Below are 27,303 nucleotides of genomic sequence, written 5' to 3'. Positions count from 1 at the left end.
TGAAACCACAACAGCTGGAAGAGGCAGAGGAATCTACAGGTACCTGGGAGTAAAGGGAGGGAACCAGGTTAAAGGCTGGGGAGTCCTTGAAACCACAACAGCTGGAAGAGGCTGAGGAAGCTACAGGTACCTGGGAGTAAAGGGAGGGAACCAGGTTAAAGGCTGGGGAGTCCTTGAAACCACAACAGCTGGAAGAGGCTGAGGAATCTACAGGTACCTAGGAGTAAAGGGGGTAACCAGGTTAAAGGTTGGTGGGTCCTGGAAACCACAACAGCTGGAAGAGGCTGAGGAAGCTACAGGTACCTGGGAGTAAAGGGAGGGAACCAGGTTAAAGGCTGGTGGGTCCTTGAAACCACAGCATCTGGAAGAGGCGGAGGAATCTTCAGGTACTTGGGAGTAAAGAGAGGGAACCAGGTTAAAGGTTGGTGGGTCCTTGAAACCACAACAGCTGGAAGAGGCTGAGGAAGCTACAGGTACCTGGGAGTAAAGGGAGGGAACCAGGTTAAAGGTTGGTGGGTCCTTGAAACCACAACATCTGGAAGAGGCGGAGGAATCTACAGGTACTTGGGAGTAAAGAGAGGGAACCAGGTTAAAGGCTGGTGGGTCCTTGAAACCACAACATCTGGAAGAGGCGGAGGAATCTACAGGTACTTGGGAGTAAAGAGAGGGAACCAGGTTAAAGGTTGGTGGGTCCTTGAAACCACAACAGCTGGAAGAGGCTGAGGAAGCTACAGGTACCTGGGAGTAAAGGGAGGGAACCAGGTTAAAGGTTGGTGGGTCCTTGAAACCACAACATCTGGAAGAGGCGGGGGAATCTACAGGTACCTGGGAGGAAAGGGAGGTAACCAGGTTAAAGGTTGGTGGGTCCTTGAAAGCACAACAGCTGGAGGAGGATGAGGAATCTACAGGTACCTGGGAGTAAAGAGAGGGAACCAGGTTAAAGGCCGGCGAGTCCTTGAAACCACAACAGCTGGAAGAGGATGAGTAATCTAAGGTACCTGGGAGTAAAGAGAGGGAACCAGGTTAAAGGTTGGTGGGTCCTTGAAACCACAACAGCTGGCAGAGGCGGAGGAATCTACAGGTACCTGGAAGTAAAGAGAGGGAACCAGGTTAAAGGCCGGCGAGTCCTTGAAACCACAACAGCTGGAAGAGGATGAGTAATCTAAGGTACCTGGGAGTAAAGAGAGGGAACCAGGTTAAAGGTTAGTGGGTCCTTGAAACCACAACACCTGGCAGAGGCAGAGGAATCTACAGGTACCTGGGAGGAAAGGGAGGTAACCAGGTTAAAGGTTGGTGGGTCCTTGAAACCACAACAGCTGGAAGAGGCAGAGGAATCTACAGGTACCTGGGAGTAAAGGGAGGGAACCAGGTTAAAGGCTGGGGAGTCCTTGAAACCACAACAGCTGGAAGAGGCTGAGGAAGCTACAGGTACCTGGGAGTAAAGGGAGGGAACCAGGTTAAAGGCTGGGGAGTCCTTGAAACCACAACAGCTGGAAGAGGCTGAGGAATCTACAGGTACCTAGGAGTAAAGGGGGTAACCAGGTTAAAGGTTGGTGGGTCCTGGAAACCACAACAGCTGGAAGAGGCTGAGGAAGCTACAGGTACCTGGGAGTAAAGGGAGGGAACCAGGTTAAAGGCTGGTGGGTCCTTGAAACCACAGCATCTGGAAGAGGCGGAGGAATCTTCAGGTACTTGGGAGTAAAGAGAGGGAACCAGGTTAAAGGTTGGTGGGTCCTTGAAACCACAACAGCTGGAAGAGGCTGAGGAAGCTACAGGTACCTGGGAGTAAAGGGAGGGAACCAGGTTAAAGGTTGGTGGGTCCTTGAAACCACAACATCTGGAAGAGGCGGAGGAATCTACAGGTACTTGGGAGTAAAGAGAGGGAACCAGGTTAAAGGCTGGTGGGTCCTTGAAACCACAACATCTGGAAGAGGCGGAGGAATCTACAGGTACTTGGGAGTAAAGAGAGGGAACCAGGTTAAAGGTTGGTGGGTCCTTGAAACCACAACAGCTGGAAGAGGCTGAGGAAGCTACAGGTACCTGGGAGTAAAGGGAGGGAACCAGGTTAAAGGTTGGTGGGTCCTTGAAACCACAACATCTGGAAGAGGCGGGGGAATCTACAGGTACCTGGGAGGAAAGGGAGGTAACCAGGTTAAAGGTTGGTGGGTCCTTGAAAGCACAACAGCTGGAGGAGGATGAGGAATCTACAGGTACCTGGGAGTAAAGAGAGGGAACCAGGTTAAAGGCCGGCGAGTCCTTGAAACCACAACAGCTGGAAGAGGATGAGTAATCTAAGGTACCTGGGAGTAAAGAGAGGGAACCAGGTTAAAGGTTGGTGGGTCCTTGAAACCACAACAGCTGGCAGAGGCGGAGGAATCTACAGGTACCTGGAAGTAAAGAGAGGGAACCAGGTTAAAGGCCGGCGAGTCCTTGAAACCACAACAGCTGGAAGAGGATGAGTAATCTAAGGTACCTGGGAGTAAAGAGAGGGAACCAGGTTAAAGGTTAGTGGGTCCTTGAAACCACAACACCTGGCAGAGGCAGAGGAATCTACAGGTACCTGGGAGGAAAGGGAGGTAACCAGGTTAAAGGTTGGTGGGTCCTTGAAACCACAACAGCTGGCAGAGGCAGAGGAATCTAGGCTTCAGGAGTACCCTTAGAGAGTCTCTTTCCTGAGGGTACCAGTGTGTGTGGGTCCTGTCTGCGGGGGCAAGCCGTCCATGCACCCCTGGTCCACGCGGGGAGGTGGGGACGAGCACCCCATGAGGGAGGGGGAACCCCTGGAGCGCGCGCGGGGCCCGTGTGGCGCGCAGACCCGTCTGCACAGAAGGCCCGGCGACGGCGTCAACAGAAGGGGGCATCTGCCGCGCACGCCCACCCAAGCCGCGTGGAAACAACATACGGGCGGGCGCACATTCTGTTGATATGCCTGTCAGGGTAATTGCTTCGCGCCATATTTTGTGGCAGTAAATGTGTACGTTCTCAGAATCTCATTACCTCTCGGAAGCGGTGGCACCGGTGGCGCCGATGTTTGATGGCCCCGGGCTGCTTCGTGGTGCCAGTGAGCGGGTCACGGGCACCGCAGAAGATGGGCACAGATGGGGTCGGAACGCAGAATACATGCTGCAAAGAGCCGCTTCGGGTACATCCTCCCAACTTTTAAAAACACCCTTCATTGCAGAAGCAAATACATGGACAGGTCAGTGAGCTGTTTATAAATGCGGGGCCTGGCAATGCCAATGTGTGCGGGGCCCTCAGGTGGGTGCGTGAGGCATTGGTCAGTTTCTGCCGATTGGTCAGTTTCTGCCGAAGCCCCTCCATACACACAGCCCCCTGCTCAGAAAACTCTGATTATCAACGTCGGTTCACGTACAGCGCAGTGGGAGCAGGGCAGCTCCTACCTGGGGGGGGCGACACTGGACTCCAGCCGGAGCTGTGGGGGCCACATTGAGAAGACTTGCCAGAAAGCATCAACCAAGCAAGACTGCATCGAACCCGCGTCTGAGGACGCAATCAACGCAATTATTCGACCAACATTGACATGTACGGTTGACTGGTGTGGAGCGGCTGTCAGCCGAAGCATCGGAAACCTCTACAGACACTACAGAGCAAGGCCTTACGGACAGCGGCAGGTGCGCCTTGATTCACAAGGATGTCCGACCTCCACCGAGATCCAGGCGTTGAGCTGTTAGACCATCCCCTCAAACTCTACTAGAGACTCTACGCAGGACTAGGTCAAAAGGAAAACCCACTGATCAAGAAACTTGCTAACATCTCTACAAACCACTTTGACCAATATCTGCGGCCCATCAGGGCTTACTCTATGAACCTCCCTCACCTGCGACAAAGTGTCAACGGTCAATAAGAAAACAAAACTGCGACCCAGAAATTGATAGTGACACTGGAGTAATGAGGATACAGCCTCAGGATCCGAAGCACACCACTGTCCGAAGAAACCAGACCGCCGGGGAAGAGGAACCAGCGCAGAGAGGCCAATTTAGAAGCGGCCCCAAGGGGTGCGTGCGAAGGGCTGTATGGGTCGCATAGATGAGTGGATGTGGGATTGGTCAGTTTATGCTGAGACCCTCCCCCCCCACATGCAGCCCCTTACTCAGAAAAAGCAGGGCCACGTACAGCGCAGAGCGCCCCGTTTAGAACCGGCTCCAAGGAGTGTGGTTGGAGGTCTGCACGGGTCCCACAGATGGGTGGGCGAGACACTGGTACGTTTCTGCAGACCCCCCCACTCACAAACAGCCCTCTACTCTGAACACTATATATGTGTGTGTGTGTATATATATATATATATATATATATATATATATATATATATATATATATATATATATGTATAACTAAATATTCTCCATGGTTAAACTAGTGTGACACACTGTCTTCTCTTTGTCAACCAGACTGCGACGTTTAGATGCACTGGTGGCAGGGCCGGCTTTAGCTCTGGTAGCGCCCAGAGTGACAATCTTTTTGGGGTGCGCCGCCGCCATATCCCCCCGCCCATCCTCCGTCCCACATCCACTGAATTTCTTTTAAAGCTCTGATTGGGGTTGACTTAGACTCGTAAGACTGTATTTCTACCCAAACTAGTCTTTTTTTAGTAATATTAGAATAAGGAAAGCCTGGGGCAAAACTTAAGGTTCCACCCAATCCCTTCCAGCTTGTATGCAACTCTTTGATGGCGGCTCATAAGGCACTGTTATTTTTTAAAATTGTAACTTATGAACCGCTTTAATAAAAGGATCACTGTGACAAAAGCAGTAACCCACAGAACTACGCACCTGAAATACTGTTCTGTGATCTGCACAGTGCACGTTCTTTGCAGCAGGCATCTTAACCCTCTGTGCTACCTTATGATGAGTCAAACTGTCATGAGACAAAAACCAATCTCTCTCCAGCAGGAACATGAATCACCAGCGATATCTTGACATTTTTATTGCTGCCTGAACCCAGCTGGACACTCACTGCTGCTGGTGTTTTTAAACCTATAAGTTAAGTCTAAACCCAGCCCTCCCCCGTCCCCCCTCTCCCACGCTCAAGCTCAGCACCAGGTGTGGCTGCACCGGTTGCACCACCCTACAGCCGGCCCTGACTGGAGGCAGCTCATGCCTCTGCTCGGGAGACCGGTTGGTGCAGTCTCGCTGGGTAGTTGAGGGTTTGGTGGCTGTGAGTGATGAAGGAAGGGTTTTGACACATTTTAGCAAAGTTTGACTGCAGTAGCCTACAGGAGGGAAGACGTCAGCGGACACACCAGGGTTGTGGACAGGTTTATCTGGAAGAACACTGCTGGTGAGGTCTGATTGTGGAGGTCAGGAGTCAAGTTTGGTGAGCGCCATCTTAGAAACAGAGCCATCTGGGATGTTAAAGCCCTGGGATCACACGTGTGTGAAACGGGTTGGGCAGGTCTGATAAGTATAAGTATTGCAGAATTGAGCATGGACAGAAAGTGTAAGAGGAACCTTGAGATGATGAGTGAGGTGGTGAAGTCTAGTAAACTAGACCCAAGTTGCAGAAGATCAGGGAAAAGGGGAGCCCTGGAGGACTCCACAGAAAGAGGAGAGGGCGGGGCCGCAGAAGACCTAGATGAGCGCAGGAAGGTCTCTGTGGTGCACCGAAATCTAAGTTCTGGTCATGTTGGTGGCCATGAGTTATTCCAGAAGCGTGGAGTGGTCTACTGGGAGGCCAAGAGGCCTGGAATCACCAGCACCATGTTGTGGGTCAGATCTGTTTCCTTCTTGGGCGTGAAGCCCCCATGGACAGAAGTCTAGTAGCCCATGTCTTCCAAAAGGTTCCCATGAATTGGGCTGAGCACCTGTATCTGGCAGTTTGGGGGGCGGGTGGTCGTGAAGGGTGGGACGTGGTCAGACTTCGAAATCGGGCAGAATAGATTTGAAAACTAGAGGCTTCGCCTTCCATTGACGTCCACGGGTTTTAATTTGCCAAGTGGGGGAGCGAAGAATCTGAACATTGTTCAAATCTTTGCAAGAAGAGAAACCACAGTTTCAACCTACTGTGGACCCCTCCCTCTGAATCCGGGGCAGCGGCCCTCCCCGCCCGGGGCAGTGGTCTTAACTGGTGGTCAGTAGGGTGGGCTGCATGTGGAAATATGACTGAATGGGACATCTTCACATGTTTGGATGTATGGATTGCACACACGTGATCTTTAACTTTGAACGTGCTTGATCTTAAATGTGCAGAGCAAACTCCGCATGAGTTGCATTGGTTTAACGAGATCTAAGCTGCCAACACGTGTTTCCCAACTGTCATTAGTTGCTTCCTTGGGACACAAAAGACTTCTGGCTAAGGTTTGTGTTCACACCAAGTGGTTTAGAAGTTATTGACCAATGGCTGTGCTTGAAGCTCTGCTTGTCCTTTGACATGGTCCAAGTTTGGAGTCATTAACACTGGTGTGGGGCTGTGACTCGCACAAGGAGAGGCAGGGCCTCGGAGAGTTAGTGGGGAATGACCCCCCCGCCCCCGCCTTCAGATCCCAGCAGCAGCATCAGAGGGTGGGGAGGGGTTACTCCGGGGGGGGGGGGGGTGGGGGGGGGGGGGAGCCGCATCCGGGGCAGTCTGGGACCTGTGACAGGCCAGGTCCTGGCTGCCAGACCATGCCTGTGTGCATCACGTGCCTGTGTACATCAAGTGCCTGTGTGCATCACGTGCCCGTGACAGGCAGTGGCTGTGTGCATCAAGAACCTGTGTGCACGCAGTGCCCGTGTACATCAGGTGCCTGTTTGCACGCAGTGGCTGTGTGCATCAAGTACCTATGTGCACGCAGTGCCTGTGTACATCAAGTGCCTGTGTGCACGCAGTGCCTGTGTACATCAAGTGCCTGTGTGCACGCAGTGCCTGTGTACATCAAGTGCCTGTGTGCACGCAGTTGCGGTGTGCGTCAAGTACCTATGTGCACGCAGTGCTTGTGTACATCAAGTGCCTGTGTGCACGCAGTGTCTGTGTACATCAAGTGCCTGTGTGCACGCAGTGCCTGTGTACATCAGGTGCCTGTTTGCGCGCAGTGGCTGTGTGCATCAAGTACCTATGTGCACGCAGTGCCTGTGTGCATCACGTGCCTGTGTGCACGCAGTGCCTGTGTACATCAAGTACCTATGTGCCCGCAGTGCCTGTGTACATCAGGTGCCTGCTTGCGCGCAGTGGCTGTGTGCATCAAGTACCTATGTGCACGCAGTGCCTGTGTGCATCACGTGCCTGTGTACATCAAGTACCTATGTGCACGCAGTGCCTGTGTACGTCATGCATCCGTGTGTAACTTCTACCAGTTTACGTCGAGTACCTGTTGGAGTCCAGCACCTGTGCGCTTTAAGTTCCCATGGTTTTCGTGTGTTGATCATGTACCTGTGTGGCTAACGCATGTGACCTGCGTGTCTAGCTAGCGCCTGCAGTCATTCTGAGATGAAATAGCGCCGCGAAGCCACGCTAGAAGTAGGGATTGGCTGTACAAATGAGAACATAAAACCTATGTTTTACTGATAGTACCTGGGTACATCATACACGTGTGTACGTCATTTGTCTAACCGAGTGTATGTGCGCATTACACTCCAGTGTCCGCCACCTTTGTATGGCGACTAGAACCTGTTAGCAGCCAGGACCCGTATGTAGCTAGTGCCGGTCTGTCATTCACCACTGCCCAGCTTTGACTGCGGTCGCCAGGCATCCTTACATCGCCGGTACAGCTGATCTGAACTGGTGACCACAGCTATGCGCACGCAGGTGACCCAGCTATGCACACGCAGGTGACCCCATCTATGCACACGCAGGTGACCCAGCTATGTGCAGGCTGCAGGTGACCCCCGCTATGCACACGCAGGTGACCCAGCTATGCACACGCAGGTGACCCAGCTATGCACACTCAGGTGACCCCCGCTATGCACACGCAGGTGACCCCAGCTATGCACATGCTGCAGGTGACCCCCGCTATGCACATGCTGCAGGTGACCCCCGCTATGCACACGCAGGTGAAACAACTATGCACACGCTGCAGGTGACCCCATCTATGCACACGCTGCAGGTGACCCCATCTATGCACACGCTGCAGGTGACCCCCGCTATGCACACGCAGGTGACCATAGCTATGCATACGCTGCAGGTGACCCCATCTATGCACACGCTGCAGGTGACCCCCGCTATGCACACGCAGGTGACCCTAGCTATGCATACGCTGCAGGTGACCCCATCTATGCACACGCTGCAGGTGACCCCCGCTATGCACATGCAGGTGACCCTAGCTATGCATGCGGTGCAGGTGACCCCCGCTATGCACATGCTGCAGGTGACCCCAGCTATGCACATGCTGCAGGCGACCCCCAGCTATGCGCAGGCTGCAGATGACCCCCGCTATGCACATGCTGCAGGTGACCCCAGCTATGCACATGCTGCAGGTGACCCCCGCTATGCACACGCAGGTGACCCTAGCTATGCATACACTGCAGGTGACCCCATCTATGCACACGTTGCAGGTGACCCCATCTATGCACACGTTGCAGGTGACCCCATCTATGCACACGCTGCAGGTGACCCCCGCTATGCACACGCAGGTGACCATAGCTATGAATACGCTGCAGGTGACCCCATCTATGCACACGCTGCAGGTGACCCCCGCTATGCACACGCAGGTGACCCTAGCTATGCATACGCTGCAGGTAACCCCATCTATGCACACGCTGCAGGTGACCCCCGCTATGCACATGCTGCAGGTGACCCCAGCTATGCGCATGCTGCAGGTGACCCCAGCTATGCGCATGCTGCAGGTGACCCCCAGCTATGCGCAGGCTGCAGGTGACCCCCGCTATGCACATGCTGCAGGTGACCCCCGCTATGCACATGCTGCAGGTGACTCCAGCTTTGCACATGCTGCAGGTGACCCCCGCTATGCACACGCCGGTAACCCGAGCTATGCATACGCTGCAGGTGACCCCATCTATGCACACGCTGCAGGTGACCCCCGCTATGCACACGCAGGTGACCCTAGCTATGCATACGCTGCAGGTGACCCCATCTATGCACACGCTGCAGGTGACCCCCACTATGCACACGCAGGTGACCCTAGCTATGCATACGCTGCAGGTGACCCCCGCTATGCACACACAGGTGACCCTAGCTATGCATACGCTGCAGGTGACCCCATCTATGCACACGCTGCAGGTGACCCCCGCTATGCACATGCTGCAGGTGACCCCAGCTATGCACAGGCTGCAGGTGACCCCCGCTATGCACACGCAGGTGACCCTAGCTATGCATACGCTGCAGGTGACCCCCATCTATGTACACACTGCAGGTGACCCCCGCTATGCACACGCTGCAGGTGACCCCCGCTATGCACATGCTGCAGGTGACCCCCGCTATGCACATGCTGCAGGTGACCCCCGCTATGCACATGCTGCAGGTGACCCCAGCTATGCACATGCTGCAGGTGACCCCCGCTATTCACATGCTGCAGGTGACTCCAGCTATGCACGCGTTGCAGACGACCCCAGCTATGCACGCGCTGCAGACGACCACAGCTAATCACAGGTTGCAAGTGACCTCAACTATGCGTAGGCTGCAGGTGACCTCAGCTATGCGTAGGCTGCAGTTGACCTCAGCTATGCCCAGGCTGCAGGTGACCTCAGCTATGCACATGCTGCAGGTGACCCCCAGCTATGCGCAGGCTGCAGGTGACCCCCGCTATTCACATGCTGCAGGTGACTCCAGCTATGCACGCGTTGCAGACGACCCCAGCTATGCACGCGCTGCAGACGACCACAGCTAATCACAGGTTGCAAGTGACCCCAGCTATGCGTAGGCTGCAGGTGACCTCAGCTATGCGTAGGCTGCAGGTGACCTCAGCTTTGCGTAGGCTGCAGGTGACCTCATCTATGCGTAGGCTACAGGTGACCCCAGCTATGCGTAGGCTGCAGGTGACCCCAGCTATGCGTAGGCTGCAGGTGACCCCAGCTATGCCCATGCTGCAGGTGACCTCAGCTATGCGTAGGCTGCAGGTGACCCCAGCTATGCCCAGGCTGCAGGTGACCTCAGCTATGCGTAGGCTGCAGGTGACCTCAGCTATGCGTAGGCTGCAGGTGACCTCAGCTATGCGTAGGCTGCAGGTGACCCCAGCTATGCGTAGGCTGCAGGTGACCCCAGCTATGCCCAGGCTGCAGGTGACCCCAGCTATGCGTAGGCTGCAGGTGACCCCAGCTATGCCCAGGCTGCAGGTGACCTCAGCTATGCGTAGGCTGCAGGTGACCTCAGCTATGCGTAGGCTGCAGGTGACCTCAGCTATGCGTAGGCTGCAGGTGACCCCAGCTATGCGTAGGCTGAAGGTGACCCCAGCTATGCCCAGGCTGCAGGTGACCCCAGCTATGCGTAGGCTGCAGGTGGCCCCAGCTATGCCCAGGCTGCAGGTGACCCCAGTTTGCACAACACACGTGTCCATCTTGCACCATCAACACAGTTAGCTTACAGAAGTCAGGTATGTTCACATAAAGGCTGCATTAAGTTTGATCTGAAGCACTTAAATAGAAACCCAATTATTAATTCTATTTCTTTTTGCATCCCTTAAAATGCAAACCATCAGCTGTTTGTTGGTGACATTTGACTGGTCAGAAAACTTTGCTGACATACACTCGAATGATTTTTCATTTGTTTTATGGAGACTTTTAGAAAATACTTTTCTCATATACGCACAGAACAGTCAGCCATGCACACCATTCCCACAGAGCATTCACAGGGCAGGAACAGGCACGAACTCTGACAGTTTGCTTGTCAACTGCAGGCCGTCTCTGTAGACCAGCCCTGTAGGGATCTGCTCTCCCCATGTATGTCTTGCATTGAAAGAATCTGACAGTCTTGAACTCTGCACCTTCTAAGATGGCTCTTTCTGTCCTCTGTAGACCAGCCCTGTAGGGATCTGCTCTCCCCATGTATGTCTTGCATTGAAAGAATCTGACAGTCTTGTGGTCTGCACCTTCTAAGATGGCTCTTTCACTCCTCTGTAGGCCAGCCCTGTAGGGATCTGCTCTCCCCATGTATGTCTTGCATTGAAAGCATTTGAGAGTCTTGTGGTCTGCACCTTCTAAGATGGCCCTTTCTGTCCTCTGTAGGCCAGCCCTGTAGGGATCTGCTCTCCCCATGTATGTCTTGCATTGAATGAATCTGACAGTCTTGAGATCTGCACCTTCCAAGATGGCTCTTTCTGTCCTCTGTAGGCCATCTCTGTAGGGATCTGCTCTCCCCATGTATGTCTTGCATTGAATGAATCTGACAGTCTTGAGATCTGCACCTTCCAAGATGGCTCTTTCTGTCCTCTGTAGGCCAGCCCTGTAGGGATCTGCTCTCCCCATGTATGTCTTGCATTGAATGAATCTGACAGTCTTGAGATCTGCACCTTCCAAGATGGCTCTTTCTGTCCTCTGTAGGCCAGCTCTGTAGGGATCTGCTCTCCCCATGTATGTCTTGCATTGAAAGAATCTGACAGTCTTGAGATCTGCACCTTCCAAGATGGCTCTTTCTGTCCTCTGTAGGCCAGCTCTGTAGGGATCTGCTCTCCCCATGTATGTCTTGCATTGAAAGAATCTGACAGTCTTGAGATCTGCACCTTCTAAGATGGCTCTTTTTCTGTTCTTCTCTGCAGGATGGCACGCGGCAGAAGCGGGAGCGCAAGAAGACGGTGTCCTTCAGCAGCATGCCGGCCGAGAAGAAGATCAGCAGCGCCAGCGACTGCATCAACTCCATGGTGGAAGGCTCTGAGCTCAAGAAGGTGCGCTCCAACTCCCGGGTCTACTATCGCTACTTCCTCCTGGATGCCGACATGCAGTCGCTGCGGTGGGAGCCCTCCAAGAAGGACTCCGAGAAGGCCAAGATCGACATCAAGTCGGTCAAGGAAGTCCGAACCGGGAAGAACACCGACATCTTCCGAAGCAACGGGATCTACGACCAGATCTCGGAGGACTCTGCCTTCTCCATCATCTACGGCGAGAACTACGAGTCCCTCGACCTGGTGGCCAACTCAGCCGACGTGGCCAACATCTGGGTCACCGGGCTGCGCTACCTGATCTCTTACGGGAAGCACACGCTCGACATGATCGTAAGTAGCCAGGACAACATGCGGACCTCATGGGTCTCACGGATGTTTAGTGAAGCGGACGAGGATAACTTTGGACACATAACCTTGTGTAAAGCTGTACAGTGTATAAAGAACCTAAACCCTGGTCTGAAAACCAGTAAAATTGAGTTGAAGTACAAAGAGCTTCACAAATCTAAGGACAAGACAGGCACGGACGTCACCAGGGAGGAATTTATCGAAGTCTTCCACGAGCTCTGTACAAGGCCCGAGATTTACTTCTTGTTGGTTCAGTTTTCTAGCAATAAAGAATTTTTGGACACCAAGGACCTCATGATGTTCCTGGAGGCTGAGCAGGGAATAGCGCATGTCACTGAGGAGATCAGTTTGGACCTTATCCACAAATATGAGCCCTCGGCAGAAGGTCAGGCCAAGGGCTGGCTCTCATTGGACGGTTTTACGAATTATCTAACATCGCCCGATTGCTACATATTCGATCCCGAACACAAGAACGTGTGCCAGGATATGGAACAGCCATTGTCCCATTACTACATTAACGCGTCTCACAACACCTACCTGATCGAGGACCAGTTCCGTGGTCCGTCGGACATTTCTGGGTACATACGGGCGCTTAAAATGGGCTGCCGCAGTGTTGAGCTGGACGTATGGGATGGCCCGGACAACGAGCCAGTGATTTACACCGGCCATACCATGACGTCACAGATAGTCTTCCGTAGTGTGATTGACATCATTAACAAATATGGATTTGTTGCTTCAGAATACCCACTCATATTGTGTTTGGAAAACCACTGTTCGATTAAACAACAGAAAGTTATGGTGCAACACATGAAGAAAATTTTGGGGGACAAACTCTACACAGTTTCTCCAAACACAGAGGAGGCATACCTGCCATCACCTGAGATGCTGAGGGGAAGACTCCTGGTGAAGGCCAAAAAGCTGCCCTCGAATTGCACTGGTTTGGAAGGGGATGTCACGGACGAGGACGAAGGTCTGGAGATGTCACAGAGGGTGACCAAAGATGGGGTCGAGCAGCAGACTGTGGGCCCGGTGAAGCGTGTACAGCTGTGCAAGGAGCTCTCCGAGCTGGTCAGCATCTGTAAATCTGTTCAATTCACTGAGTTTCAGGCTTCATTTCAGAACCAGAAGTTCTGGGAAGTATGTTCGTTCAATGAGGTGGTTGCCAGCAAGTATGCGACCGAGAACCCTGGCGACTTCGTCAACTACAACAAACGCTTCCTGGCCCGGGTGTTTCCCAGCCCCATGAGAATTGACTCCAGCAACATGAATCCTCAGGATTTTTGGAAATGTGGTTGCCAAATAGTGGCAATGAATTTTCAGACGCCAGGGCTGATGATGGACCTCAACATTGGGTGGTTTCGACAGAATGGGAACTGTGGTTACGTCCTTCGACCGGCCATCATGCGCGAGCAGGTGTCATTCTTCAGCGCCAACACGAAGGACTCAGTCCCTGGAGTCTCACCTCAACTTCTTCATATTAAAATCATCAGCGGCCAGCACTTCCCCAAACCGAAGGGTTCGGGGGCCAAAGGAGATGTTGTGGACCCATACGTCTACGTTGAGATTCATGGAATCCCTGCCGACTGCGCTGAGCAAAGGACAAAAACGGTGCACCAAAATGGAGACAACCCTATTTTTGATGAAAGCTTTGAATTTCAAATAAATTTGCCTGAGCTGGCGATGGTACGCTTTGTTGTGTTGGATGACGACTACATTGGAGATGAGTTTATTGGTCAGTATACAATCCCATTTGAGTGTTTACAGACAGGCTACCGCCACATCCCGCTGCAGTCGTTGACGGGAGATGTGCTGGCCCACGCGTCTTTATTTGTGCACGTTGCCATCACGAACCGGCGGGGTGGCGGGAAACCTCACAAACGTGGCCTCTCTGTGAGAAAGGCCAAGAAATCCAGGGACTACGCCTCCATGAGAACGCTTTGGATTAAAGCAATTGACGAAGTGTTCAAGAACGCCGTCCAGCCAATCCGCGAGGCCACAGACCTGAGGGAGAACATGCAGGTAAGGTTCCCTCAGTCTAATGATCTGTAGCTTCAAGTACAGGTGTGTGATTTGTGTAATGCTTGGTGTAATTTTGCACTGTAAATTTAATCCAACGCTGCTAATTGAAAATTAGACAAAACTGATTAAAGCATTATTATGATGTCCAGAAAATAGTGAAAATGGAAGCTTTGGAGTGATTTCAGGCTGGTAGCGCGTCACAGACCCTGAGCCTCTGGCTCCATCAGCTTGAGTCTCTGCAAAGCACTTTGCAAAGAGCAAGGATGAGTTACTGCTGTGGCTGTTGGTAGGACCTCTTAGGACATGGTTCTGGTCACCATTCCACTCAGATTTCTGTGTCAAACAATTTGTTTGTCTTGTGCCTCATGCACAAGGCTGAAGAGTGCTGAGATTGGAGGTCCAGTGAGCGCACCCCTCGCCTGTTAAGGGGGGGGGCCCTGTCCAGGCTAAGGACCTGTCTGTAGGACACGAGGCTCAAAGTAGGAAACAGTCCATGTGTAGCCAGGAATGTAGACCCCCCTCCCTGAATGCCAATGTGGGGGGATATTAAATCCAGTTCTTCCTTCCAAACCCCTCATGCACAGAAGAACATTCAAACTTCATTTTGAAAGATGCTACTGGCCGCTATTTCTTTAATTTTTCACGCTTTATGGTAAATGCGACGGTAGTGGGGGGATCTTCCAGGCCATCGTAAATAATGACAGTAATGATCCTTGTAGGTAACAACCAGGACAAAGCATCCTCCCAGCAGTGAGCATCAGCTCGTGGTCCTGAGAGCCCTTCCTCTGCAGCAGCTGAGATGCTGTATTGAATCTACCATGGACTTGGTGCTGTCAGGCTGGATTATTAGGGGAAATATCTATACTGGAGCCCCCAAAATGTATCCATACACTCCGTATATAGCAAAAACTAGCAGCCAGCCTGTATGTGGTTCTGAAAAAAGAGGTCCCATCCCCGGCGCTCGTTCCAGCATCACTGGCTTCGGTGGGACCAGCGCTGAGGTCCAGTTGACCTGGTTCTCTCTCCAGGATGTGGGGCGGATCTGACCTAAAGGGATTCGGGAGAAAGATGCCGCAGTACACCTCCAGCAAAGCAGGCTCGGTGGGACAGGCCACATTCAGACGAGCCCTGAGCCGGGCGGTCTGTGTGCTGGGCACCATCCCTGGAGCTAGCCACATCCTGGTCACCAAAATCAACAGATGAGAGATCTAAAGACAGCAAAACCAAAGGCGATGATGGACGGAGTGTTGAACATTGCACGCACTCACCCCCAGTCAACTGATCTGGGTTTAATCCATCACCATTCTTTAGCTCACTCAGCCACCCAAGTTCAGACATGGCCATATGCAAATCAGTCTGACCCTGTGCCTCATGGGAACAGTCCAGCCCGAACTGCCAAGCCATGTCTTCCCTGGACCGGAAACAAGCGTCCTGGGACCGGTTTCTGACTAATCAGCTGTCATCAGCCAGGCTTGCTTGAATCCAGTGCAAAGTGAGCAAGGAACCCACGTCTGGGCAGACCCTGCCAACTTAGGGCGAAAAAAGCAAAACAAAGATCTGAAGACCCCACGCTTGCAAGAAACGTTCCCTCTAGTCTTCATGGGGGGTGGAGGGGGGGTGTGGAGACGGACCCTTCTGAGTGCGTTCTATCCTCTCCAGAAGCCACCTTTGACGACCCACGTGCACCTACGTCTCCTAAAGTTGGGAAGGGCCTTGTGAGATGGCACTAATAACAGACACCTTCCTAGCGCTACGAAGATGCATCGGATTACACGCACGAGCTATAAAACCAGTTACATGGATTAATAAACAGACGTGCATGTAAACTAGAGGAAAGGCTGAGAGGTGGATATTTCTTGTGTGAGCTGGAAGAGAGGCCAAGGATTGCATGGGGTTCATGCGAGAGGAGATGGTGGCCGAGCTAGCAGAGGGGACCTGGGGTCTAATCCCGGCTCCAGCACTCGACTGAAAACCATGTGATTCTGGTCAAATCACTTACTCTTCCTGTGCCTAAAATAGTAAAATATATGAAAAACGTGCAGTTGTAAATTCGAAAAATATAATGAAATGGTTCGGTTTGGAGAAATCTACTGTGAATAATGTACAGCGCTCTTTTGCTCTGCAGCCAGGAATATCTATTCATACATACATACATACACGTGAGCGCAGAAATGGTACACACATATGTGCGCCAAACTATAGCTGAAGGATTTCTGGATCTGTGAACTCGAGGGAGCAGCCTTGGGTATGAAGGTGGGTGGGGGGGGGGGGGGGGGCAGAGAAGGTGAAGCCAGACCGGGCTGAAGTGTTCATCCAGAATACAGGGGCCTGTGCCCACGTGGCCGGTGTGCCACGCGCCGATGACCCCCCACCCCCCCTCCCTTAAACTTCTCTGGCTCTGGTTGGTCGAAGGCACACTCCCCTCTCTTCGGACACCCTCTCTTCGGACACCCTCAGGGCTTTAAGTGGGCCGGGTCTCAAGGGGTCTGAGCACCGGCAGTTTTTTAAAGGGGGCTTCGAAACGGGTCTCTATCGGGCTCTGTTTTGAGCCCTGGCACAGGTGGTCTGTTTTTTTTCCGGACTGCAGTGACCGCAGTTTGCTGTCACTGCAGGCCAGAAAAATTTGCCAGGGCGCAAAACAGCCCGATAGAGACCAGTTTCGAAACAACAAGCACATTGATGTGCGCTGCTCACACTGCTCACTGCTCACTTCTCACTAGTGGAGAAGTTATGGCATGACGTCATGACAGGTGAGTGTTGTAGGGGAAGGGAAATCCTTTAAAGAGTCATTTTCTTTCTTGATTTCCCTTCTCTTTCTGAAACGTAAGAGCAGCAACATTGTGGGATGGTCACCAGGGCTTTAATTGGAAGCGTTTTCAATATTATATGTAACAAACCATAGTTGCTGCTTTTTTATCTTGTGTAACTAACAACCATTGGCAAAGCCAATAGTCCTGACTTCTTGTAGGTACGATGTTAGTTGTTGTCTCACATATCTGGATGCAATGACAGAAACAGCAAAATACAAGTCGGGCAGCATACTACGCTAAACATAAGATTTTTAGTGTAAGTGTTTTAAAGCCACGCCCCTAATTACTCTGGCCACGCCCCTTTGGGAGACCCCCCAGTTTTTTCATCCCACTTAAAGCCCTGGACACCCTCTCTTCAGTGGCTCCAGAGACGTCCTCGAGCCTGTCCAGAGAGCTGCACGGCTTCGACGCATGCGTGATTCAGAGAGTGGAAACTGAGTGTATTAAACCAAAGTCTGTCTCCAGGAGGGACCGTGGGGCACCCTCGTTCGTGTGGGTTTACTCTGCTTCGCCCTCTAAGGAATTGTGAATCTGACGGTCTTCCCTTTGCTAGCATGAAAGATGTAACGAAGCATAGATAAGCGTCAGGCTGGACCAACTTATGTTTCATAAGATATTTTTAAGTGAGTAAAAATAGTCTCTTTTTTACAGGTACTCTCTCTGTCTTTCGCACACATTTTCTCACCCTCCCTTTTATATGAAGTAAATGTTGTGTGTTTAACCGTTGTTTTCTAATCCGGTTCCTCCCTTTTTGTCTAGTGCAAAAAAGTCCTTTCGCTGTGGGTTTTGTGGCCTATATTTCTTAAGTTACTGACCAGGAATGGTGCAAAATGGACGTACCTTATGCTTTTCACCAGTGCAAAGTGTCTCTATTATGGCCCCTAATAGCAGCGGACGGTAGTTGGGTACGCACTTTCTCTAGGGGGGCCCCAACGTTCGGCGGGGCCCCCTGGGCTGGAATGGTTTTATATTCATGTCTTAGTGTGAAACTAGGCAGGGTGGGGTTTCTACTTGACTGACGTGTTTTCATGGAGTGAAGTGAAAGCGCGGTCTGTGGTGAGTGCCTGACACAATAAATAAAGTGAAATGTGGCTGCAGGGCGGGTTCCCTTCTCTGCAAGGTCTGGGTTCCTGGTCCTACAGATGTTTGCATCCTTTGGGCTCTGGGTGTCCCCTGAGAGCCCCCTCCGCTCCTCCCCTTGAATGACGTAACATGGCTTCCAAGAAAACACCAGATTCCCACAATCTGAAACAGTTTTGTGTTTTTTAGGTGTTATTTTGTGTCGAGTCTGTTTTGCAAACCTTGACTGCTTATCTGACACACCAGTAAACAAAGCCCTGCTGCTGTGTTTGCTGTGAGTGCGCGTCTCCACAGCCTCGAGGATAGCTCAGCGGGTTGTGCACTCGCTGCTGAGATCTGCAGGCGGTCGGCTCTTGTCCTTCGCTGGTGGATACATGTAGAGCCAAGTCTGACGGGGCGGGGTTGAGTGTATATAAAATGTTCTATGGAAAGCTCTCTGGCCGAACCCCGCTGTATAAACCGCACACTGGTGATTCCTATCGCACATTATATATAGGAGGAGCGAAAAAGGCAGATAAGAGACCGGACGTGACAGGGCTGAAAAGATAAAGTCGAGTGACGGTGAACGGCAGACAGGGAGGGACAGAAATGATATGGCCTGCTATTGCCGAGCCCCCTCCCTGGACATGGCCAGTGAAACACGGCCTCCTCCCCCAGGAAGCATCAATAATCCTATCCAACACCATTTCTTTGGATTAGGGGCCGATAACCCCAGCCGCGTTTATTACAAATTAATAAAACACATTATTAATACTTCATAATCATAACATAATTTTTCATATACTCAGAAAACCCAAAAAAATCCAATTACATTTCGCAAATACAGAATTTGATACATTTTGGAATGGCTAACCTTAACACGAGGTTAATACAAAGCGATACCTAACCTAAAATTGGAATATGTACATTTTTGTTTTCTACGTATCCTGGATGAGCCTACGTGCAAGGTCATGACTGTTCCCAACTAGTTACCAGGTCCCCCTTTACCGGAGTGACCTTGTGCCCACCAGATTACGTGGGTGCCCCCCACACCCTTCCATCGTACCTCCAGGGGATGATGTTGTGCCAGGTTGGTGCCCAATGCGCCAACGCAGGGGTTGGCCCAAGCGGTATACAGGAAGCGGGACATCCTACCCCCCATGCCCTGCAGTTTACCGGCCATAAATGCCCCCTGGAGTGTGATGAGGGATCACTGTCCCCCCAGGTGCCCCCGTTAAATAATGGGATGCCTACTAAGAGAACTAAATATTTTCTAGCAATCATGACCTTACCGCCACGGGCCAGCATAGTTGACCGACTATCTGGTCCTCCCCCCATCTTCTAATGGTCCTGAGGTCATGCTCTGTGACTCCCCGCTGCCAGCCAGGCTAGCATATTCTCTAGGATTATTTCATTACCCAGTTTATAGAGGTGGGCCCCGTCCTGTAGGGAACAATGTTCTCCTCGGATGCACCCATGTGGAATTTTCCCTGGTTTTGGAGTCCTAAAAAGCTGTTATTGATCCTCTTTACCGAGTGATTCAACGCCCAGACAGACTCCCCCCGCCATTGGTGTCTCAGGATCATGTGAGACCCTATTAAAGTCGCTAGGGGACACTGCTTGGCCAACCATCCTACTTCTGTGATTAGGGCCTCCACCACCCACTTTCTGCCCATGTGGACCAAATCGTTCCCTCCCTGATGTATTATTATTGCAGCAGGTGTCACCGGGGACCTAAGTAGCAAAGGACCCATGAGCTTCTGGAACTGACCCAGTCTCAAGCCCCCTTGACCGTGCATGGATACGTTCCAACCCGCCTGGCGGGCCCTGTCCATGAAATTGCCTGTGAAAAATTGTTGCTTCAACCTGTTGATATATGAATGTCCTACGATCCAGACTTCCCTGCGGCCCAGCCCCCAGGCGGGTACCTGCAACGGGCAAGGCACATTTGACAAGGTAGGGATGACCAGTTCCCCTCCTGCGGGACATCATGTGGAAACTGCAGAGAAATAGAAACAAGGCCAACATTAGTGGTGATACTTACAGCAAATGCAGCCCAAGGTGAAAAAGGCCCGTATAGGCGGCCGCCGCTTCTCGGTAAACACTGGAAACAAGTGGAATGCACTCCCTCTGAGCCTCAGAACAGAACCCAACCTCCTCCGGTTCAGAAAAGCCCTCAAAACTCTACTCTTCCCTTAAACGGACACTCTCCCGAATTTCACCTTTCGTGAGTAAAAAGGTTTTTAGCGCTGGGATACCCACTGGGTGACTACGCGCTCTACAAAACAATAAATAAATAATAAATAATAAAACATAGCGCTTGTAGCAGTCCGAAGACCAATGCCCTATTCTTTGGACATTTTGACCAGTTAGTCCCTGGGCCGTGGCTGCCCCAATCCTGAAGAAATGGGTCCCAAAATTGGAGGCGTCTAAGCCTGCTGCACCCAAAGCTAAAGCAAGGACCCTCCTAAACTGAAACTTTGTCAGGCGGAAATATCCTGGTGGATCAAGAAGGGCCCGCCTGCGCCCTCTGACCTACATGCCATATATAACTCCAGGTTGCCCACTGGACAACATGGGCTCCCTGGCGCTCTCTGCAGGATAACATGGTCCCCCCTCCCATTCTGGTCCAATTTTGATCTGGGAATTGATAATGTGATTGAAGCAGCCTGCCTTTGAACATGGGCAAATTGCATACCCCCATGCCAGTCCTTTTTGTTCTGTGACACCAGCTCTCCCACCCTGAAAGCGCCGTAGAAGGCGAGGGTAAAGGCACACCTGAATAACCGGACCTCATGGCTGGGGCTACATATCTGTTCTAACGCCGCCATGATGGCTGTGAGTCACTCAATACCGATCGGGTGTCTAACGTCCGGCTGCGTGCTCTGCAACCGCTGCCAACCTTTCAGAGCCCTTTGGACCAACAATGTGCCCTTGATGGGAGCGAGACGTGGACAATGCCATGGTGGCTGAAAGGGCAGTTTACACACACAGGGGTTGCCCAAAGAAATGGACCAAAATATGGAGAAAATGGAACGAATTCCGAGGAAATATCTGTGACCCTCCCCTACAGAGCCCATCACCTGAGGTTAGTCCATAACCATATTCCGGAATTACAATATTGGGCAGAAGCTCGACTTACATAAAGTTATATATATGCTTCAAGAGAAAGAAGATGTCACCCCCCCTTCTTAAAAAAAAAAGAAAAAAGAAAATGTATTATAATAACAGTTACGACTACGACAATTCATATATTGTACCTCTGCAACATATTCAGCTTCTTATGATGTATAAGATACATCCTGAACTGAGTGTACTCATCATGCTACAACTAACTGTATGTAAAACTATGATGACAAAATAAAGGTTTTTGAAACTAAAAAAAAAAAAAAAGAATGTGTCCGTGGGATTCCGATGCCCCATCATTTTTTGCAAAAAAATGGCACTGCAGTCATGTGTCGCTCTGCGCAAGCCACCGACTGTCCCCCGGCCCTTAGTTCCCTTAAGAATGATAAAATGGATGCAGGATTATGCCACGTTTTTTCCCAATCCTGCCCTAGGGATGCGCAGTATGCAGTAAATGCCCCCTCATAGGCCCACCTAGTCCTGGGCGCTAAGCTAGCTGCCACGAGGTCTGGTAAGTTGGGGCACCAAGCTGCCACAGATGCTCCTTAAAAGGTGTGGGACGGTCTGCTACTTCCGGATGATGTGACCAGAAAACATGCATCTTGAAACGAGACAATGCATCAGCCGCGTGGTGAGGATGCCAGGGACATGCCTAGCTCTAAACATATTTAGCTTCATACATTGCAGTACAATTTCCTTCAGCAGGCGAAGCAACATTTTACATTTTGCGGATTGCAGGTTGATGCACTCCACCACTACCGTGTTGTCTGACCAGAAAACAATTGACTGATCACGGATCCGTTGTGGCCAAATTGTAGGAGCCACCAAAATGGGAAATACCTCCAGAAATGAAATGTTACTTGTGAGACCACTGTCGACCCACCAATTGGGCCAATGCCCTGCTACCCAATGGGGGACAAGGATGGCTCTAAACCCCTCACTCTCTGCTGCGTCTGTCATCAGCCGAAGGTCTGGACTGAACCTGACTGGACTGGGCCACACTACCACGCCATTGAAGTCACGCAGGAATGCCATCAAAATCTGCTTAACCTCACTGGTTTTTTAGTCCTGACATTGCTTGGGCAATGGACCAGGAAAGGAGCCGACCATAGTGACAATTCTCAAAGCAAAGCAAAGTTTAGCATGCCCACTGCTTTTTGTAACTGGTGTAAAGTGACTTTTTCTTTTTGTAAGGTGACCATGGAGCCGTTGATATCGGTGACCATGGAGCCGTTAATATCGGTGACCATGGAGCCGTTGATATCGGTGACCATGGAGCCGTTGATATCGGTGACCATGGAGCCGTTGATGTCAGTGACCATTGAGCCGTTGAAGTCGGTGAATATCGAGCCGTTGATGTCAGTGAATAGTGAGCAGTTGATGTTGTGACCATGGACCCGTTGATGTCTGTGACCATGGAGCCTTTGATGCTGGTGACCATGGAGCCGTTGATGTCGGTGACCATGGAGCCTTTGATGTCCATGACCATGGAGCCGTTGATGTCCATGACCATGGAGCCGTTGATGTCAGTGACCATGGAGCCGTTGATGTCGGTGACCATGGAGCCGTTGATGGTGGTGACCATGGAGCCGTTGATGTCAGTGACCATGGAGCCGTTGATGTCAGTGACCATGGAGCCGTTGATGCCGGTGACCATGGAGCCGTTGATGCCGGTGACCATGGAGCCGTTGATGCCGGTGACCATGGAGCCGTTGATGCCGGTGACCATGGAGCCGTTGATGTCGGTGACCATGGAGCCGTTGATGCCGGTGACCATGGAGCCATTGATGCCGGTGACCATGGAGCCGTTGATGCCGGTGACCATGGAGCCGTTGATGCCGGTGACCATGGAGCCGTTGATATCGGTGACCATGGAGCAGTTGATATCGGTGACCATGGAGCCTTTGATGTCAGTGACCATTGAGCCGTTGAAGTCGGTGAATATCGAGCCGTTGATGTTAGTGAATAGTGAGCAGTTGATGTTGTGACCATGGACCCGTTGATGTCGGTGACCATGGAGCCGTTGATGCCGGTGATCATGGAGCCGTTGATGTCAGTGACCATGGAGCCGTTGATGTCAGTGACCATGGAGCCGTTGATGCCGGTGACCATGGAGCCGTTGATGTCAGTGACCATGGAGCCGTTGATGTCGGTGACCATGGAGCCTTTGATGGTGGTGACCATGGAGCCTTTGATGGTGGTGACCATGGAGCCTTTGATGGTGGTGACCATGGAGCCTTTGATGGTGGTGACCATGGAGCCTTTGATGGTGGTGACCATGGAGCCTTTGATGGTGGTGACCATGGAGCCGTTGATGCCGGTGACCATGGAGCCGTTGATGCCGGTGACCATGGAGCCGTTGATGCCGGTGACCATGGAGCCGTTGATGCCGGTGACCATGGAGCCGTTGATGTCTGTGACCATGGAGCCGTTGATGCCGGTGACCATGGAGCCGTTGATATCGGTGACCATGGAGCCGTTGATATCGGTGACCATGGAGCCATTGATATCGGTGACCATGGAGCCGTTGATGTCAGTGACCATTGAGCCGTTGAAGTCGGTGAATATCGAGCCGTTGATGTTAGTGAATAGTGAGCAGTTGATGTTGTGACCATGGACCCGTTGATGTCTGTGACCATGGAGCCTTTGATGCTGGTGACCATGGAGCCGTTGATGTCAGTGACCATGGAGCCGTTGATGTCAGAGACCATGGAGCCGTTGATGCCGGTGACCATGGAGCCGTTGATGCCGGTGACCATGGAGCCGTTGATGCCGGTGACCATGGAGCCGTTGATGTCGGTGACCATGGAGCCGTTGATGTCGGTGACCATGGAGCCGTTGATGTCGGTGGCCATGGAGCCGTTGATGTCGGTGGCCATGGAGCCGTTGATGTCGGTGGCCATGGAGCCGTTGATGTTGGTGGCCATGGAGTGGTTGATGTCGGTGGCCATGGAGCCGTTGATGCCGGTGACCATGGAGCCGTTGATGCCGGTGACCATGGAGCCGTTGATGCCGGTGACCATGGAGCCGTTGATGTCTGTGACCATGGAGCCGTTGATGCCGGTGACCATGGAGCCGTTGATGCCGGTGACCATGGAGCCGTTGATGCCGGTGACCATGGAGCCGTTGATGTCGGTGACCATGGAGCCGTTGATGTCTGTGACCATGGAGCCGTTGATGCCGGTGACCATGGAGCCGTTGATGCCGGTGACCATGGAGCCGTTGATGTCGGTGGCCATCGAGCCGTTCATGTCGGTGGCCATCGAGCCATTCATGTCGGTGGCCATCAAGCCAGTTATGGGCAGTTCCAAGGGCACCTTTCCGTAGAGTTGAGTTGCTGCCTCTGTGTTCGCCTCTTTCACTTAAGACTGCGTGAGGCTGATGGATTTTCCAAATGAGCCAGTTCCCTCTCCCCGTGATAGTAAACCCCAGGTTCAAGGCCTCGTTACACGCTCAGATGCCGTAGGCAAGGTAAAGGGGTTTTAGCAGTGTATGGCGTGGCTGCAAAAGTGCTGGTCAACAACATAACCGATGACTGAAGGACCCGTGCTTGTCTGCAGTGAATACTTTAGGGGAGTGACACCCATCTAGGGTTGACTACTTTGATCTGAAGACCCGTCAGCCTGCAAACATTGTTTGTTGCGACGTGCTCAAAGAAGATGAGGTTGATGCCGGAGGCAGTCCGGCTGTGCATTGGCATATGGTTGCCCAGACGCTTGCAGTAGTTTTGTTTTGTTGAGTTTGTCCATGTCACTTGCCTTCAATAGTGTTTGTTTTTTCAAAATAGTTTTAAGAGCAGCGCACCAGAAGTGTACGTTTTTTTTAATACCTCTGATCGATTTATAGGGTAGCAGTTCATCTTCAGAGGTATTGCGACCAGGGAGTCTCTTCTAGGGCAAAGATGTTCTGGAGGACAGCTTTCATGGTGTTAGGCAGCGCTTTTTAACGCTATAACGATCATTTACAAAGAATGCCAGGCTTGCCCATGTGTGGCGCTCCAGCCTTATCGGGCAGCTCCCAGGATGCAATGGTGGGCTGAAGACCATTGTGTGTGCCGTGAGTGATCTAGCGGGATCATCCTTACAGTTCCTCGATGCTTCGCAAGGACCAGATCCCTTTGACCACAGTTTGAGTTTGGAGCCCTCTTTGCTTGTTTGCATACAACCTCGTTTTGTCGTTATTCTTGGCATCTTGAGTTCACACTTCTCGCTTCATGCGAGGATCGTGTTTACTCAGCACTTGCAGGATTTTTGTTCTGCGCTATCACCTGAAAATCAGTTAACCAGGGGAAAAACCAGCGGTGATGTGTGGGCTGTCTCTGTACTTGTAAATAGTGTTACGTCATTTTAGAGACAGGAGACTTGGTGGCTTCGGCTACCTGAAGCATGTTTATCAAGGTGACCATAAAACTCTCCAGGAGGCCACACCTGGGGCCACACGGGCGTTGTGTTATGATGTCCCAGTGCCAGATATGTTCAAGTTCAAGTTCAGGAATTTGTATAGCGCACTACTCACCCAGAGGGTCTCAAGGCGCTTGGGGGAGGGATGTGCATTATTTATCGAATAGCCAGGTTTTAAGTTCTTTTCGGAAGGAAATGTGGTTCTGGGTAAGGCGGAGGTGAGTGGGGAGAGAATTCCAGGTCTTGGCCGCCAAGTAGAAGGATCTTCCTCCCATGGTGGATCTGTGGATGCGCGGAACTGTGGCGAGGGCTTGATTGGAGGATCTTAGTTGGCGGGTGGGTGTGTAGAAGGACAGTCGTGTGAGGCATTCGGGTCCTAGTACGTAGAGGGCTTTGTGTGCGTGGGTGAGGAGACGGAACGTTATTCTCTTGTTGACGGGAAGCCAGTGGAGGTCTTTCAGGTGACTGGTAATGTGAGCTTGGCGAGGGATGTCCAAAATGAGTCTGGCTGCTGCGTTTTGGATGCGTTGGAGTTTTCTCTGTAATTTGGATGTGGTTCCGGCTTAGAGGGTGTTTCCATAGTCCAGTCGGCTAGTGACCAGTGCGTGGGTGACAGCCTTTCTTGTTTCGGTGGGGATCCAACGAAAGATTTTCTTGAGCATACGAAGTACGTTGAAGCAAGAGGATGAGACAGCGTTGACTTGTCTGGTCATCGAGAGGGAGGAGTCTAGGATGAAGCCTAGGTTACGTGCGTGGTCTGTGGGTATGGGTGCCGTGCCCAGGGCCGATGGCCACCATGAGTCGTCCTAGGCAGAGGGGGATGGTCCTAGGATGAGGACTTCCGTTTTGTCCGAGTTAAGTTTTAGGCAGCTGTTTTTCATCCATTCGGCTACTTCTTTCATGCCTTCGTGAAGATTGGTTTTGGCGGTGTTAGGGTCTTTGGTGAGGATCAGCTGGGTGTCGTCGGCGTAAGAGATGATGTTAAGGTTGTGTTGTCGTGCGATGGATGCGAGGGGGCTCATGTAAACATTGAAGAGGGTGGGACTGAGTGATGATCCTTGTGGTACTCCGCAGATGACTTCGGTGGCCTCCGATTTGAATGGGGGGAGTCGGACTCTCTGGGTTCTCCCGGCGAGGAACAAGATGATCCAGTCCAAGGCTTTTCCTTGTATGCCGATGTTGCTGAGGCGTTGTTAGAGGGTGTTATGGCAGACTGTGTCGAAGGCTGCGGAGAGGTCGAGTAGGATGATGGCAACTGTTTCTCTGTTGTCCAGAAACGTTCGGATGTCGTCTGTCGCTGCAATGAGGGCGGTTTCGGTGCTGTGTTTGGCTCGGAAGCCGGACTGTGAGGTGTCGAGGGAGTTGTTGGATTCAAGGAAGGCGGCGAGCTGGCTATTGACGGCTTTCTCAATGACTTTGGCAGGGAATGGGAGGAGGGAGATGGGGCGGTAGTTCTTAAGTTCAGAGGGGTCTGCTGTGGGTTTCTTCAGGAGGGCGCTGAGTTCGGCGTGTTTCCAGCTTTCTGGGAAGGTAGTGGAGTTGAAGGAGCAGTTGATGACATCACGGAGATGGGGTGCGATGATGGAGTCTGCTTTGTTGAAGATGTGGTGGGTACAGGGGTCGGTTGGCGAACCTGAATGGATGGAGTTCATTAGGCGGATGGTGTCTTCAGTTGTGATTGGGTTCCAGGCGCTAAGGTTGTTAGAAGGCGGTTTAGGTTCGGAGGTGGGTGGAGTGGACTGTTCATTGGAAATGTTCTGAAAGCTGTTATGTATGTCGG

The 27,303-nt window shown here is 51.9% G+C and overlaps 1 protein-coding gene across 1 annotated transcript in view; it reads left to right on the top strand.

The window, feature by feature from the left end:
• The window catches only part of PLCL2 (phospholipase C like 2), a 422,947-nt gene that overhangs the window by 208,655 nt on the left and 186,989 nt on the right, over nt 1-27,303 (top strand). The window contains exon 2 of the mRNA XM_086942184.1: nt 11,642-14,128. Within this exon, the coding sequence (XP_086798310.1) occupies nt 11,642-14,128 (2,487 nt within the window). The remainder of the gene's footprint in view (nt 1-11,641; nt 14,129-27,303) is intronic.

This window comes from Lissotriton vulgaris, chromosome 10, assembly GCF_964263255.1.
Source record: "Lissotriton vulgaris chromosome 10, aLisVul1.2, whole genome shotgun sequence".
Classification (NCBI taxonomy): domain Eukaryota; kingdom Metazoa; phylum Chordata; class Amphibia; order Caudata; family Salamandridae; genus Lissotriton; species Lissotriton vulgaris.
The sequence above is the reverse complement of the archived record's forward strand: the minus strand, read 5'-3'. Positions and strand labels throughout refer to the sequence as shown.